The 18,735-nt window shown below is 30.0% G+C and overlaps 1 protein-coding gene across 1 annotated transcript; it reads left to right on the top strand.

Annotated features, from left to right (window-relative positions):
• The first annotated feature begins 23 nt into the window (after positions 1-23).
• Positions 24-18,424, top strand: LOC148621700 (serine incorporator 5-like). The gene is made up of 13 exons (XM_088576344.1): positions 24-123; positions 1,051-1,218; positions 1,650-1,828; positions 2,443-2,519; positions 2,888-2,981; positions 3,549-3,592; positions 3,978-4,151; positions 4,598-4,693; positions 5,135-5,396; positions 5,771-5,825; positions 7,249-7,297; positions 10,076-10,214; positions 12,152-18,424. The coding sequence occupies exons 1-13, from the start codon at positions 100-102 to the stop codon at positions 12,393-12,395; spliced, it is 1,605 nt and encodes a 534-aa protein (XP_088432470.1). The 5' UTR covers positions 24-99; the 3' UTR covers positions 12,396-18,424.
• The last annotated feature ends 311 nt before the right edge of the window (positions 18,425-18,735 follow it).

Raw genomic sequence — 18,735 nt, 5'->3', positions numbered from 1 at the left:
AATAATTGAAATGAACACTTCAATACCGTAACGTCAACAAAGAATTTGAAACTGACAACTCGAACTTCAATCAAATTACTGACACGGTGCAATCAAACTATGGGTGGCTGTTGCTCTTCCCAAGTATAAAACAGCTTTAACATACTTTGTTGACTAAAATGCTGTATAAAAAAAAAACATACGACTTTGACTTTCTTTTTTCCCCATTTAGCCTAGGACAAAGCAAAAAATGACCATAATTTATCTACTGTAGTCCAGACCAAGGAATTAAATATACATGTAAAAATCCTCGTGTAGAACTAAAGGCTAAACCCTTTCAAGTGCTTTTTTTTTTTGGATAAATTGGAGAAATACTTAGAAAGAAATTTTATAATTAAGTGGAATCATCTTTACCTGTTTCATGATTCACCAATTTTTCTCCTATTAATACAAGTCACATTTAGTTTAGTATGTGTACATTTTTTGCTTACATATGGTATCAAGTCATTTTGCCTCGATTACCTGTTCTCTATGAGTCGATTTTAATCTGGTTCCCTGGTCAGTATCATAAGTGTCCCTAGGATTGCTAAAAATATAGACTCGGGTCACCAGTGATGGATATGCACAATATATGAGTAAATTTCCGCTTATGAAATAAAATAAAAACGAAGATTAGATTATCTAACTTAACTTTATTCTTGAGTATTTATGTCGAAAGAAGTTATAGGTAATTTGAATTAAAAAAATATTTAAACACATTTTTCTTTAAATTTGAATATAATTAGAACATATAAAAGTAAATAAAATAACATCAAATTTGCTCAGCCAATTGAAAGACAGAAGATGCCCTGGTGATGCGGGATTATATTTGAGAGAAACTTGTGGAACAAAAATATTACTCAGGCTTCCAGGTTAGAGTTGATTTGTGCTGGGTTGTTTTGACCCTGCAAATGCCCCGATGTGTGCAATAAAATTTATGCTGTATTGTTCAAGAGTTTTAATACATATAATGAATATGCATGTACTTTCTGAAGTATGAGTTGGTTACCTTTATGTTTTCTTCTATTTTAGGCCCAGTGTTGCCTGTGGAAAGCATCATGTGGCCTTTGCTGTTTCTGTTTGCCACCGATAAATGAGTCAACTAGCACACGTATGATGTACACAATTTTTTTCGTCTTGGGTTTCATCATAGCATGTCTGATGTTATCTCCTAATTTTGAACAGGCTATCATGGAAAATGTAAGTACATGTGTATTTACATATAATACTATCACGTGTGTGCTGTAAGAATTTTTTCATACAATCACATACATGATTAAAAGAGTACAAGAATTAGATGATTTCAAGAATGAATACAAATTAATTCTGTTTTACTGCTTATCTTATTCTGAAAATTCCTAAAGTCATTACAGTTAAAAACTATTAGCACACTCTCGACAGAGGTTAAATACTTATTAACATTTGCAAATTTTGGGTTTTATGTATAATTTTGTCCCAGTTGAAAAAAAAAGTTTTTATGCATGTTTGAAGCTCCCAGTAGTTTAATGATTCACAGAATTGATTTAAATTCATGTATTGATATTGTTACTTTTGTTTCCTTCAAACTAATGTTTTACTCTATTGGTAACTGAGTATTTTATACTAAATATTATCTTCTACATACATTGTAGGTTCCAGGATTCAATGAAACTTGTGTAAAACTAAATGCAGGCCACAACTGTAATATGTTGTCAGGGTATAAAGCTGTGTACAGACTCTGTTTTGGAATGGTGGTGTTTAGTTTCTTCATGTGCATGATGACACTGTGTATAACATCTAGTAGTCAGTGGAGGGGAACTTTCCATAATGGGTAAGGTTTTGTGTTAGAAGATGGGACATATTGAGTATGATTACTGGTAAGATATACACTATTGTCAACCAAAATTTTTATTTCTCCACTCTTCACAATGGAGTCACTCATGTCCTCCACTGTGACTCCATCAAAGCAAAAACTAGAATAAGATTGCTCCATTTTGTTACTTTTCAATATTTTTTTCTGTTCATAACTGAGAAATATTATAAAACTGCTAGAACCATTAAATATACCTTGGTATGAAGACAGGAGTAGTAAACTACAAACAATTTTTGAAAGGGTGACTCCACTGCAGAGAGTGGAGACACTGTGACTCCACTCATAATATCTCCACTGTGAAGAATGGATAAATTAAAATTTGAGTTGACAGAAGTGTATATAGCTGACCTTTGATTTAAATTGTTTTGCAATGAAAATAATGAGAAGAGATTCATTTTTATGAGGGAGATGTTGACACAGAAATTGAAACAGTATAATGTTTAATAAAAAAAAATAAAGCAAATTAATTTGCATAACAATCTAAAGCTGCATGTGGTTTTATAAACATTATAACTATGTACATGTAGGTAATGTTCAAAATAGCTTTTTGATATAGAGCAAAATCATTGTAGATGTTGGTTATGGAAGTTTTTGTTATTAGTTGGCTGCTGTGCTGGAGCATTTTTTGTGCCATCAGAATATAGTTTATGTAAGTAACTTAAAATATTTATCAGCATTATCATGTATCGTCTTTATATATGTATATAAGAATTATGGCTTTCTAATTACTGTTATACCCATCAAGTTAGGTTTATGATACAAATTGAATTCATTGTTTAGCCATTTTGAAAGTATATATAATTCATTTATTTGCAGTAATTGGGATTGTAATTTTGAGTATTGGCCATTTTTGATGACTTTCAGAATTTCAATGGGTCATGCTTTAATATTCCTTGTAAAAAACTTTGGACTCTTACTACTGAAATGTGATTAATGCCACAATTTCTTTTCTTTAAATTTAGCACCTTTTTTATATTTACCAGTATAATTTGCCATGGATGTTTTATCTGTTTTCAGACTGGATGTATGTAGGTATGGTAGGAGGCTCAATCTTTATACTGCTACAGCTGATACTTCTGGTGGATTTTTCTCATTCATGGAATGCTTCATGGTATGTTATAGGAAGATAATCATATGTTTGCATATCTTTTTTGTTAACTCTAGGAGTATTTCAGATCAATAATTGATTATTGTTTGCTTATCATCTAGTTGCTAATGCTTCATGTGTAATCAGTATAAAACAAGTAGAAAAAAAATAATTTGAAAAAAGGGGATGGCAAGGAAAACATGAGAGAGCAAATTTTGAATTCCACTGGAAAATAGGAGAGTTGGGTAGGGGTTGTTATTTTTTGTATTTTTAGGGGCCACTCTCAGTTCAGTTTACAATCAGGATCCTTAATGTACATAAAGCATAGTGTCAGTCAAAGACATTGGTCCACTGCGGTCCCTGCTAAGTTTCAACTTTTCCCTGATAACCCCCTTTACCAAGGACTACCCTATTTAATAGTCATCTTGCTTGGTTAAGGTCTGTTCGCAAAACATCTGTCCACTGGCCAGACATCTTAGTCCTCTTATTTGCCTTTATAACATTTTGAGAAAATTTCTAAATCTAATACATGATTTATTTAACATTGTACTGTTGTTTTTATATACTAAATCTTTTTCATCCTTTTCAAAGGACTGGACTGAAGAAAAACAGATCAAATTTAGTTGGTCGTTGTGGTAAGTACTTTTAAGATTTTTATTTTGAAATCAAAAATAAATTTAATGCTTTAATTGTTTGGTAGAAAATTCAAGTGAAATATTTACATTGAAAAGATTTTGTTTCATTTATGAAACTTTTTCTGTAAGGAATGCAATTGTTTCTATTACCAGAAATGGAAAAAAATATTATATCACTTTTTTGCAGAATATTACATTGTGAAAGAAGGATAAAGGCATGTTCAGTGCCTGATTTGAAGACATCAAAGTATTTTTAATGAATATTACTCCATTTAGTCATATTTTCTAAACTAAAATAACTCCTGTCTTCAATGGCTTGCTGTTAGACATTTTTCTAGATTTATTGGTAATGGCATGCTGCAAAAATTTAACTTGATATTTTCAGGGACTATTGTCTGTGCTGGTTTGTTGTATGCTATCTGTATCTTTGGAGCTATCATGCTTTTCTTTAACTACACAAGTGTCCTTGGTTGTACTCATAATAAAGTGTTCATCGGTGTAAACTGTGGTCTCTGTGCTCTTTTGACATTCATGACCTTGTTGCCTGTGGCAACTAAATGTAAGTTATGAGTTTAGTTTAGAAGGTTTGATAATGCTTTTCCTGATGCTTGGTTTTCTATTGATCTTTTAAGTAAACATTTCTTGTGTTATCTGTAAATGTTAATTCATGACTTTTTTAAGGTATTTAAGTTGAGGAAAAATTAAGCATATTCCTTTAATGATTTGAAGAATAGCTTTTTGTTCCTAATATTTTGAGTCTTTGAAAAATTGAGAAATAAAATTTAATTGTATTGTTAAATGTTTTCTAATCATGTAAATAATAAAATTCAGGGTTTTCGTAATGACATAAAAAATATAAGCAGCGTTGCCTTCCCTCAAGAAATAGTTTAAAAGAAAAACAAATTAACTTTTTTTGCTATGTATCAATCTTGTTTTAAAAATGGTACTCTGGTATGTTTTAAACATTGATAAATGAGTTATCATGGATCTTTAATGTTGTTTTAGATAACAGGAATAATAACTTACTACAGGCTGCAGTTATTAGTACTTATGTAATGTATCTCACTTGGTCGGCTTTGTCTAGTGAACCACCAGAAGAAAGTAAGTCTGGTAGATATATGTTTAAATAGTGGTGATTTGTTGAGTTTTCTAGTGTAATAAAATTGATTTTGTAAACTTTGTACAAGTGTTTAAGATTTGAAATTACTTTTTTTTCACTCTCGGAGTACTATTGCCAGCAGAATGTTATGTAGTATACATATAGCAGAAAAAAGGGGATTCTTGATTTATCCACACAGGTTGAAATGAATAGTGAAAAGCAAGAAGTTGGAAATGCACTGTTTTGTATTTAAAGATACAACATAGAACAAAGTCTTCAACCATGATTATCTGCAGAAACAGTGAAGCCGGAAGAAGAGTAAATATGTGACTTTATACAGTCATTTGTGTGTCCTTTTTTCAAAATTTTATATACAGATATAGATATAGACTCAAAATTATTATTTTTCTTGCTTAAGAAATGGTGATGTTATTATATTACAGTAACTAGGATAATTGAAACTGTCAGAACCAGAGTATTAGAAGCAATGAGACAGCTAGACCCAACAATGACTAGTCCTGCCCCACTCTCTAATAATGAGGTCCTGCGTAAGATGGACCATGCATCAGGACCTCAAGACTTTTTTCATGTAATTGCCAATACAACGCATTTCATGTGCCGACCTCCGCCGACCTTTGCTTACAGTGACATGGTATCAGCCTATGCTGGATTAGTCATCACTTTCATTATGGCTGTTTATGCTAGGTATGAAAAAAATGCATTACAATAAACATAAAACCCATAACAATACTATATATAATTACTCTATATTCTAAAAGTAATACAAAGACTTTAAGACAATTGCCATAGTAAAAATTTATTAACTTACAACAACAATCATAGATCATCAGTAGCTTAGATTTGTAGCAACAATACAATACAATAGCGTTTGTATTTTCAGCCTTGTTGTATCAAATTTCCAACAAAACTGACAACATACAAATCCAAAAGCTTACATTAAAGATTGCTTTTAGTATTTCTCACTATATTGCTAAAGGGAGATGATTATGATGTTAAACAAAAAAATTATGTACAGCTTGTATCATATTAATGAGTTTATCTGATTTGTGTTCTTATAGCCTGTCGTCTTCTAGAGAATCACATAAGCTGGGAGTCAGAAGAAATTCAAGGGAGGTAAGATGACAATTGTATTTGGACATATAGCCAAACTGCAAATTAACTTTTAAACATTTGTGTTTCGTAAAAGAGCTATGAGTAGGTACACTTATTTTGGTAAGATAAATTCACAGAGATTTAAAATTTGTTTTATTTGCCATTGCTCTGTAAGGTTTAATTTGAAATAAGTATTGCAATTTTTATTTAAAGCATCATGTTTTCTGACACAAAGGTGCAAGATCTATCAATTAGCCCAAACATTGGTTAATAAGTCCAGAAAGTGTTATCTTGACACTACAGAAGGCAGAAATATTGCAAAAATTTGGTTATATGTGACATTTGAAGAATGCTTTTGAAAATAAATAATGACAACTACAGTTAAAGGAAATTATGTAATTTGGAATTCAAGTGACAAAGACAAGGCCATTAAATGGAGACAAAAACAACAATTTACATATGGAAACCTGAAAGCATAGGAAAATTATCATTATTAGAGAAAGTATAGGCAAATACTGGTAATATATGATCACTTGTGACACAAACGGATGCAATCGGAACACCTCAGTCTTTCTAGTTACACAAAAGAAAAACCTCGGAGGCACTAGACGAATAGATCTGTCCGGAATTTGACATGCAATTCGAAAACTGGTTGAATTTTTTACCATTACTTTTTTTCTTAGCTCCTCACTTCGTGCCAATATTCCTGGAAGAGTTGCTTTCTTTATTTCTAGTGCTACCAAACAAAATTTTTAATGCCACCTGGTGGATAGAATTACTTTGATTCACGTAAGACTACAATTCCAGAATTTTTTTGGGTAGAAGTTCTCCTTTCTGCGTCCAAGGTTATTTTTTAGTGTAGTAGAAATGGCCGAGTAGTTCTGATTGAAACTGATGCTATATACTCCTTAAGGAGGTAGACCTAGGGTAAGGGACACAACTCTAACAAATCATTGGAATGTGTATTCAGCATTTTACATCAATCTCATGTAAGCATCAAAGTAACTTGGACTGATTTCACTCTGTTTGAAAGGAAAGCTTGAAAGACTTTGGTGAAATTGAATATGATACAAACACATCACTGACTTCAAGAAATATGTCCCTTACCCTAGGTCTACCTCCTTAAGTAACTGTATTCTATCATATTTTAGATACATTTTGTATTAATACTCCAATTTATTATCCTGTAAATACTCAAGTGCTAAAATCTAAACAAACTGACATTTTTCACTATTTTTCTCAAACCAAATTTATTTAAAAATAAAAAAAAAATTAAAAAATATTCTCAGAACTTACCCTGAAATTGAATTTATATAGTGATTTAGTGTAAATGTAGCATGACTAAATGTCAGTAAAGCTTATATATGATCTAACTGTTTTGATATTTATAACTAATTGTCAGTAAAGCTTCTATAGCCATTTTGATATTTATAATGCTTTTCAGATACTCAATCCTAAACACGAGGTCTGTGATTGCTGTCCTGTTAGTAATCGTAAGTAAAATTTGTTTCATCCTAAAAATTTAAACTCAAAAATGTTTTCAGAATCTGTCTCAACAGACAAAAAAATTCTTTCAATAAATCAATATATTTTCCCCATAGACAGCAATGTAAGATTGGCATGCAATGTAATTCCATATTACACTGGGTGCCATTTAGCTTCAAAATCATGATGTAATCTGCTACTAAAATGTATGTTTTTACTTATGTTTATAGCATCTACTATAAGGGTCATTCTCAAAATATGTTCAATTCCTGGGTTGGTGTTTTGAAAAAAAATAATTTTGCAGAAACGAATGGTTCTAGGTTTTTTATTCTACGGATTCCAAATATTTATCATCCAAAATATCTCCGCAGTAAGTAGAGTAGAAATCTGTCTAAAGTTAAGATGTGTGTTTGAATTCATTAGCAAATGTCTTTGGTATAACACAGATTGTTTTAGTCATTGTAAGAAAGGAATAAGTCATAAAGACCGGTTTTAAGCATTAGTCAATTTACAATGTAATATGGGTTCAAAACTATGAAAGAAAACTATATTTAAGCTTCATGATTTTTGTTATTGGTCTTTTTCATATCCAGGTGTGAAATGTAGTCAAAATCAAGCACATAAAATCTCCAGAATAATGCTTGATGTCAAAATATTCTTTGAATTTCTGTTATGGCACCATATTGTATGTGTGAAGCAACAATACAATTTTAAAAAGAAATGTTCCATCATGCAATTTTAGAACTTTTTACTGTGTGTTATACTGTGGACAAATTTGTTATACCAAAGACTTGAATGTTACACCAAGGACAATTTTCAAGAATATTAACTGCCTATCAAACACTGTAGAAACTCCTGGCATTCCAATTAAATACCATTCAATTTAGATAGAGAAAGCAAAAACCAAAACACACACTGAAAACCGAACATCATCTAGAAAAGAAAAGTAAATGCATCATTAATACATAAATATCCATGGGATAACATAATAAATATCTTTTGTGTAACAAAAGTCATCTTTGGTATAACATAAATATTGCAAAACCCTTTTACATCAAAAGGAAACCCATAAATAGTCTAATGAATCGTTAATTCGTAATTGAGAAGTTAATTGATCAAAATTTTAGTTGTTTTTTCAAGATAAACTATATGACAAATAAAATGGATCATTAATGCATACATTTCCACAGAATAACAAAATAATTGTCTTTGATGTAACACATTCTGTCTTTGGTGTCACAAAAACTTGCAGAACCATTTTCCTTCAAAAGTACCCCTGAGATAGTGTTAGGAATATCTGATTCTTAAATAAGAAATGTGTAAATTGATCAAAATATAATTACTTTGAAAAATATAAACTTAATGATAGACAGAATTGATTGTTACTGCATAAAATTCCGTGGACAAATAAACTAACTGTCTTTGGTCTAACAAAAATTGTCTTTCATACAACACACGCTATAATCATATACAATTACTGTATCAGCTTTGGTTTTTTAGTTTGTTCAGTGTTATCTATTATAAAGTATTGTTTCTTTGTACATTTTGTTTTCCATCTTTAGATATATGATAATTTATAAAAGTCTTTCATCTAATTTATTTAGTCCTTTGAGTAACATTTTTTTCTTGTTACACCAAGGACAGTTACACAGGCAAATATTTTTCATGTGAAATTCATGTTAATCAAGCTTCACGTGAAATTCATGTGAATTCACATGAAATTAACAGGATTTTCATGTGAAATTCACTAAACACAAATTTCATGTGAAGGCTCCATTCACCCGAATTTCATTTGAACTCTGTCACTTAGTTTATTTGCTCAATTCATGTGAAAATCATGTGAAATAATTTTGCCTGTGTACACCCTCGACAAACAAAAATATTTCCATTCAAAATTTAAATAACTGCACTCTTCATAAAGAAAACACATGTCATCATTTGTTACCTCTTGTTGTGATATTTCAGTAATGTGAATTAATTAATTTAGTTTTTTATTGACTGTATATCAATGTTAGACAAAAGACCGTAAAAAAAAAGTTAAGCAGTCACTGGTACTTACATATTTTGACTTTAAATCATTGTAACATTTCTGCTGCAAAACATCGTCTGCTATTTGATTAGGTTGGATTATGGGTAAGGGGCAAAACTATTTTTTGAGATATTATTCAAAGAAAGACAAACTATGCCCCTCACTTTTCTTTGGTGTTATATCAAAGAGAAAAAAGGGGGGACATGTTCAACCGCAAAAAAAAATCAATATGTTTATAAGATATAGGCATTTTTGAATGTTACAAAATCAAATTTACAAATCAGCATGCTAAATTATTGGCTTTATGTGTAATATTTGATGCATTTTTAGATTCCTGGACCATTGTAAAGATTGAAAAGTGTGCCAGGGACATGCAAAAAACAGCAACAAATGCCTACTTATCAGGGTGGGAATTTTTTTTAACATATATATGTTATGATTTTATATATTTTTTCCCATCTTTAGGCCAGAACACATTAGAAACATAAATTTTGTATATTTAATAAATCATTTCCATCAACCAGTCTACAGGGACATCATTGCACATTTTTTTAGAATGACCCATACAACAAAAAGGTTGTTGCATGAATATTGGAGAGTATTATTCCATGTAGAATATAAATGCACTCACAAGCTCATGCAGTATAAAATTCTATTTTGGAAATTATTTCCCAATATTCATGCAATAACCATATATAATTAGGCGTAATGCTAGTTTATTTTCATATGTATTTATTTTGTTATGAATGTTCCTTAGGACACAATCCTACAAAGGATGGAGGACAAAAAGTCAAATATAATGAGATGAATGGAACTGTTTACAACTATGCATTTTTCCATTTTGTGTTTTGTCTTGCCACATTATATGTGATGATGCAGTTAACTAATTGGTACAGGTATGTAGGAGTTCAAGTATGCTACTTCAAGTAGTATTAAGTTAATCATCAGCTATGAATATTATGCATGCAATATTCACAAAGTAATATCATTTTCTTCCACAGTAATTTAGACAGAATGACAGAAATTTTAGTCATTTTAAGGAGGTAGACCAAGGGTAAGGGACACAACTCTTACAAATCATTGGAATGTTGTATTCAACATTTTACATCAATCTCATTTAAGCATCAAAGTAACTTGGACTGATTTCATTCTGTTTCAAATGAAAGCTTGATAGGTTTGGTGAAATTGAATATGATACAAGCATATCACTGATTTCAAGAGTTATGTACCTTACCCTAGGTCTACCTCCTTAAAGTTCATTTAAAAACTGTGGATATTAATCAAGTGAAACCTTCTTAGAGGTAAAAAAAAAAAAAGGACAGAATGCTTTATGATATGTACTCAAAAATAATAGATATTAATATTTTATAGAACCATTTTTTTTTTAAATGTTTGCCAGCTCTTAAAGGAAAAGACCACCTTTGCATTAAGTTACGCTCTTATGAATAATCGTACCCAAGTAAACAGAAATAAATAACTTTTAATGCAAAACAGGCTTTTGTAAAATTCACAAGGCTATGCAAAATTCGAAATCTTTGAAATACATGTGGATAGCCATCTTGCAGAACTCTTCTATCTAAAAGAAAATCATACGCAGACGTTATTGTTTTATACATATAGCTTCCAATTAGCTTGTGACGTCACCAAGTCGGTTTGGTACTGATACAAGTGCAGCATATTATATGTAACAAAGGATATTCCATAATTTTTTCTACAATCCTATTTTTCTAATCACCAAAGCAAGCTGTCTTGTCAAGCTTCTGATTGTACAAATGATAAAAGAGAAATATTCAAAAAGTTTTTGACCAGCAACTTGAGCATTCTTCAGAAGTAGCCATCAGATTTTCCTCACACATATTAGTCTTCTAGCTGCACATCCAGTAGTTTGTCAATTTTGTCTTGACATTTGTTTCAGGTTGTGCCTCAATCTCTTCTTCAGTAAAATTTGGTTGAAATTATAGGGGGGAAGTCCGAAATTGGGTTTCCTTCATTCATCATAATCAATTACCTATTTACTTGCACTTAACAAACCAACTTCGTGACATCACAGCTCAACCGATCATAATGGTGCCCATAGGTGAGGGAAATTCTAATTCCATAATAATAAATTACGATTAATTAGTTAAGAAAAGGAAAATATTTTGTTTCAATTAAATATTCATGAACATTTAACAGATTATTTCCGATATTTATGACTTTCACAATAACATACTATGTGTATAATATCTGTTTGTATGTCCTTTAGGGACCAGGCAATATTTACCGTTGGGGTGGGACCAGTACAAATTAATTTACCAATGTAAAAAAATTACATGTCCCATGACCATGGTTTAAAAAAACACTTATCTAGAAATACATTCATGTGGTTAAATTTTCCCAAACTTTAATTCTTCTTTTCTTATTGTTATGATACCATACATTGGGTAACTTTCTTAAATGGAAAATTCACAGGTTCTTTATGAAGGATATTGTATTCCTTTATATTTGGAGTATTGATTTTTTTAAAAATATTTATACATATAGAGAAAATTTAGCATGTTTCTAATTTTGCAGTTCCACTATTTAAACTCTCATACAAGCAAAAATTTAAATCTCACAAAAATTACTCACTGTATGGTAAATAGGTGTGTATATAAGTCATGACGAGTTTTACTTTGATTTACAGATTTGATTGAAACAAACTGTCTGTTTTCTTTAACTGAAAACATGAAATGGTCATATTCAAACCATGACATTGTATACATCATATTGGTCATTATATGAGTCACTTAGATGAGATACCCAAGAAAAAAGGGGAAATCACTTGATCATTAATATTAAATTTTTTTTTCAGACCTGCCGAATCAGACATTAACAAGTTTGGACTTAACTGGTCTGCTGTCTGGGTGAAAATGGGATCCAGTTGGGTATGTGTAATAGTTTACATATGGGTATTGTTCTGTCGCCGATGCTGTCCATGTTGTAGAGATTTAGCCTTCCCATCAGATGAAAACAATCAGGACATAGAAGTACAAGTAGATGAATCTGAGAATCTCAATCCAGTGGAAACAATCACCTCACGGGAATCTGTTCTTTGATTTTAGTTGTTTGTTATCTTAGGTGACTTTTCCCTTTTTTACAGGAACAAACCATTATCTAGTTCTAATCCACAATGGAAAGGCAGGATTTGTTTATGTGTTTCTGTGTTGTAAGTTTGTCTTATTGTATACCTTATAACATATTGTTATACCAGTGATTATCTTCGTCCATGTAATTATTTGTTTCACACTGATTTTTTGGTGAAAAATAAGAGAAAATGTTCCATTATTTTGTTGCATTAGCATTATCATCGAAGTGTTACTGAAGATTCACTATGAAAATCCAATAATACAATCTCTATCTATAAAAAGTTTTTTTGGTTACAAGAGCATATATTACTTGCTCATTTTTTTGCATTCTATGTGTAAGCCTACTTCATTGTTAATACCTATCAATCTTGATGGAGACAAACAAATCCTTGACATATTTATGTGTTGTTAATTGATTTTTTGATATAGAGACATAAAGATGAGCAGGTATAAAGGCTCACTTAAATAATAAAATAGAAAAATCTCTACAGACAGATTGAAATGTTCTGATCTTGGGTTACATTTCATCACTGTTGGAAGGCAGATTTGACTGCAGACAGAAACATGATAATAATGTAAAACACAAAAGTAGTGTTAAATATTTTTCTATCTTTACTCTAAGTGAGATCTTAATAAACTTCTAGTTTGTCTGACGTATTATGTATGGTTTTCTATTTCACACTTCCCCCAAGTTTATCTGTTAATGATCAACCTTGAAGTTTCTTATGTTTTTCATGTCTTGTTTTGAAGTTTATTTTATGTCCCTTTTTATGAAAGATATGTAATTGAAGTTTGTTCTAAAGCATGAATAAGGTTGCATAATACTTCTTTACAATGTTAACTGTTTGCTTAATGTTGTACGTGTATTTTAAGTCTTTTTAAAGTATTTGATATATCATAGTTTTTGATATAACATTTTATGTTGTAACAGTGTAAACTAGAGACATCAAATTGAATTTTGTACTACATTTTAAGGTGGTAGACCTAGAGTAAGGGACATAACTCTTGAAATCAGTGATATGTTTGTATCATATTCAATTTCACTAAACCCTATCAAGCTTTCATATGAAACAGAATGAAATCCGTGCAAGTTACTTTGATGCTTACATGAGATTGATGTAAAATTCTAAATACAAATGTGTCAATGATTTGTGAGAGTTATGTCCCTTACCAAAGGTGTACCTCTGTAAGAAACTTTTTGTAAATTGATTTAATCAAAGTAGTCATTTAATAAAATATTTTTTTATAAATTCATTATATTTAGATATTCATTGATTAAGCCACCTCTTGTAAGATTTGTTAAGACAGGAAGTTCATGTACTATAATCACCAGGTGTCATCTCTATTGGTATAATGACTAAAGGGAGTAATATAAAGTTCTTTTTCAAACAGAAAAAGTTGTTTATACTACAGAATGATATGTTTATGCTTAAAAGAAATCATGGTTATGAGAGGGGAGATAATTCTGCACATGTTCATTTTGTTTTTTATGGGAATGGGTTATTTTTTAAAATTAAACTCATAATTCTTTTGAATTATTGCCCTGTACATAATTATTTTTAGACATTAGCTCATTGTTGTAAAAACATGAATTACCTTTCTTATATACAAGTGCCATTTATATACCCAATTGCAACAAGACATATAACTTATAATGAGATGACTTTCATGATCAATAATAGACCATTTTTAAGAAGATGTATTTTGAGATATACTTTTATTCACAAAATTGTTATTTAAGTATCGAAATATTTCTTTTTGTCTTTTTTTTATTAAGTTGTAGGCAATGATTCAAGTGATGTTTTCTATAGAAATCAAGAATTTCATTTTCTAAATAAAAAATGGGCAGCTTGTCATAGTCAAGCTAATTTTCAAAAGGATGAGTTTTTCAAATATGTACATTTTATCCTACATTATCAATAGTATACATGTATTTTACTAGATACTTTTGTAGTAAACACATTTTATTAGCATTCCACAATTTTTTTACTTCTACATTTATTAGTTATTTGTTTTGTTTATAGTGATAAATCATTTAATTTGTCTAGCTAAACAAAAGGTTTTGTGGTGCCTTGTTTAAGGTTTCTCCTTGTATTGCTGCATGATCAAGTGAGGCATGTTTTTACTCAGAAAACAATTGATATAAAGGTAGTTAATTGATTTGTTAAAGAACAGGATATGGTTGTACAAGAGTTTGTTTTATCTTTTACATGCCCACTAGATCAAATTTATTTGTTATATTTTGTAGATATGTACATTAAATCTTCATTCTGTTCTAACACAGAGCTAGTCATGCCTGTACATTGTTCATTTATGTGGTTGTCTATTATTAGGTTGTAGCAAATTTCTGTACAGATTATTTTATAGTTTTTGTTTATTGTACATACATTTACTAAAATCTTTTGCACAAAGCTGAGGTTAATGTAAATAAAAACAAATGTCAAAAACATTACTGTTTGTATGAAGCATACAAAGTCATTTCTTTTTTGTACTCAAGACTGGTGTGAAAGCACACATGTTGTATAAAAAAGAAGAAAATTTTCATTTAGAAAGTATCTGCACAATAAAAACTTTAATTCAATTTTCTACTGTCTTGGATGCCTGTTTTTACTAGCCCTAGATATTTTTATTGTAAAGATATAAACCAAAACCTGAAAGACCAAGCTCGCCCTTTTTCACAAAGGACTTTAACAGTTAGGGAAGGCAGTATTTTAATTTTGCTAATCTACACCAAGTGTGATGCTATCAAGGCCAATACTTGTGTATTCATTTTAAAGTATTTTTTGATATGGTAAATATTTACTGATTTTTTTTACCGCAACTCATGTATTTTTGTTGCACATACAAGTGCAAAATCAATTTATGATTTGTAAATAGAATTAGTCAATAGTATGTGGGAAGGGTACTTTCAAAATGTTTTCCTAACTTTAAAGAAACTAGATATTGGTGGATATCATGCACTTGTAAAAAGGTTTAATTTTCTTCTAGTTATTGATATGTGCTTTAGGGTTTTAGTTGATTATTAGTTATTATATAACTGTTTAGTTTTGTTGATGGCATTTAAAGACAAAAAAAAGTAGAAATAGTTATTCCTTTACTGCAGGTAAGAGAGTGTGGATTTGGCTACTTGATATTTAGCAGAATTTGACATTTTGTTATTTCATATAGGAAAGTATTTATTTTAAGTTCATTTTAACCTGGTAACCTGATACTGTTTTAATCTTTACTATACAAAATGTATTTGATCAGATAAGGACTCAGTGATAATTTTTAGCACAGATTCATTCTGTAGATTAAATAGAAAACAACTTGTGCAATGATTTATGATGGTGCTTCCTGTATGCTTATGGCTTTACCTCATTTTTTAGTTTGCTGTTGTTTTTTTTGAGGTATTTTGCTTTGTAGACAATTCTGTTTGTGTTGTATATACTCATTTTATGGGAATCTTGGCAGGCAATTTGTAATCAACTCTTAAACTCACAGGCCAGTTTTGTGTGGTTGATTGTGGTGAATTGTTGTATATTTTTTTTTGCCTGATCAATTATTTTTGGTAAATGAAAGAGTTTCAGCCTTTTTTTGCCTTCTTGATCGCCATGCCTTTGGTTCAGGTTTTGTTTTTCACATTGTCATGACACTTTGTGCACATGTGTAATGAACTTTTCAAAGTTAATGCCTTTTTTTATTTTTACCTACAGTGTTCCAGAGAACACAATTTCAAGTCTACCATATCAAGTTTTGTTCCATTTCTTTTTTTTTATATATACACTTTTTTTAATTCCAATGTCCACCATCTATTTATCTTTCAATAAATCAAAAAACCATGAGTAATTTAAATAATGTTTTAGTAACAGTTTTTATTTTTTAATTGGAAGGAAGCTCCCTTTTTGTTTTGTTTTTGTTTTTTTTTTTTTTTGCATTATTTTGCAACTTTTATTTCAACATAATGTGAAATTGAACATCATAAAAGATAGTCAGGGTATCATGTGCTTCAGAGCAGTTGTTTATTTCATCCTATGCGTTAAAATGTCGGAAGTGTACAGTAAACAGCCCAATAATCTCTTGGTGCCAAATTCCATCAGCAAAACCCCTGAATGGAATTTGATGAAACTATCACATTCTTTATCACATGTGATCATAGTACACTTCCTATTCTTCATTTCCACCTGAATAACATTTAAGAATTACTGTTGAAAAACATGGATTTTGTTGACCAAATGATTATCTTCACATCCACAACTCATCTGAAACTGCAGAATGAGTGTGAAAAGAACAAGCACACATTCTTCATAAAATGATGTCATTGTGCACATTTGTAATAGTGTGAATGACGATTGGGTTTCATGGCTTTATATTTGTACATAATGTATTCATGTGCAAAATTGTGTGTGAAGGGTATCATTAAGTGAGTGTCCAACATTTGGTGTTGTATCATGCTCTAGGGTTGAACTTAAGTGACAGTGGCATTATCATTTCTCAGATTTTGAGATCAGGCATTTTAATTTTGCATACATAATATCACACATCTAAATAGGGTAAATACTTCACAGTTTTTGTGTGTGATGATTATTGTTATAAAATAAACTAATTATTACTGTAAAATTATTGTGATGTTTTTGTAATTGCAAAAAAATGTGAATGTGTAGCAAAATTTAAAAATTTAGTTTTAGCTAATGTGGAATTTTTCTTTATATCAAGAAAATTTGAATCATATTTTGCCCAAAATAACAAAATCACAATAATTGATGCATACAATAATTTCTGAATTGATAGGAAATGAAAACATCCATTAAATCAGGACACCAGAAAATCTAGAAATAAATGTGTCCCTCTTTTTTTGCTTTTTTTAGCTTTTTACAATAATAGATTAAATACATAGAATTCAATCCAATATGTAGATTTTATGAATTACTGCGAAGAATTAGAACTATGTTGTCAAATTTTGTTATTTTAAATATTTCATTAAGCATATTAAACATATTTTATAGGACAATTTATTAAATATATCCAGACTCCAGAGGTGTCAATCAAATATTGAGGGAATAAAAGTTATGCAGAAAAATATCTTCAGGAATACAATTCTCATTTATAGACAAATACCTGCAGCAGTGTAACCATGTCCAACGTATTTTAGAAGTCTTGATCAAAATTGGACAGGAGGTGATTCATGTGTGTCAAACTCCTACCAATACCACTTTTATTTCTAATTCAGAAACTGGTAACACACAACATAAACAGTCTTAATTTTTTCGTTTGTTTGTTCCACTTTTGAGGAAAAAGAAACATATAGATTGTATATTAAATTGGTACTTTGCAAGAGTTTTCGTTCTTGAGTTTGACTGTATTGTTTAAAAAAAAATCAAGATTTGTATGTACAAAGAAGTATAGTTAGTATAGTGTATGAATAACAAAAAAAATATTGTTTGTATGATGGGTTTCTTTGCACCATGTATCACCTCAACCATTCATGACAGTGTCTTAATTTTATATAGATAGGTAGTTACTTCCAAACTAATTGTCAAAAGCAAAAGTATGAAGTACAGTAGAACTGTGAAACATAAAAAACAATTTTGATGCATGTTGTATAGAATAAATATGTTGACATCTCAATTATTTAATATTATTATATTCTACCTTTTTTAATATTATGATAATCAAACTTACAACCTTATGATCCAGTGCCTTCTCTGTGGCAGGAATATATTTGTATGAATAATGTATCAGTCTTATAAGGCCAGCTAAAATTGGTTTGTTGCAATTAATTTTAATATATTAAAAAAGAACTTAGTAGATTTTATTAAATTTTTAATGTATGCCAGACATTCTAAAAAAATTGAGTTGTTTACTATGATGGGAGTATGAATGCAACATTCTGACTTTACTGTAGACAGAAACAGTTTTAGATGGTCTTGTTTGATGAAGTTTGTTTGGTGCAATTTATATAGATTTCTCTTTAATCAATAGTATATGTTACAAAATTCAATAAATATTAATGATAATCAGTTATGCTCTTCTTATTATATGCCATAACTTACAAACCTATTGTGTACTCACTGGTACGTAATGTACTGTATTTATTTAGAGATTAATTATAAGTACAATATTTTCAGAACTTTGTCTCCTCAAAACAAAACTCAAGTCTACTCAACATTTGAGATGCATTATGAATGCTTTGATCCAATACAGTATTTTATTTAAGAATTTGGAATGGTTGTTTACTATATTGCTATTTTTCTTTACTGTTTTGCATTAATGTTCATAGCCTTACAGGTTACAGACCACCAATTCAACCAATGAGCATTTGGAACGTACG

This window comes from Perna viridis, chromosome 3 (assembly GCF_037379345.1).
Source record: "Perna viridis isolate PV_CMFRI_1.1 ecotype Kerala chromosome 3, ASM3737934v1, whole genome shotgun sequence".
Lineage (NCBI taxonomy): Eukaryota > Metazoa > Mollusca > Bivalvia > Mytilida > Mytilidae > Perna > Perna viridis.
The sequence above is the reverse complement of the archived record's forward strand: the minus strand, read 5'-3'. Positions and strand labels throughout refer to the sequence as shown.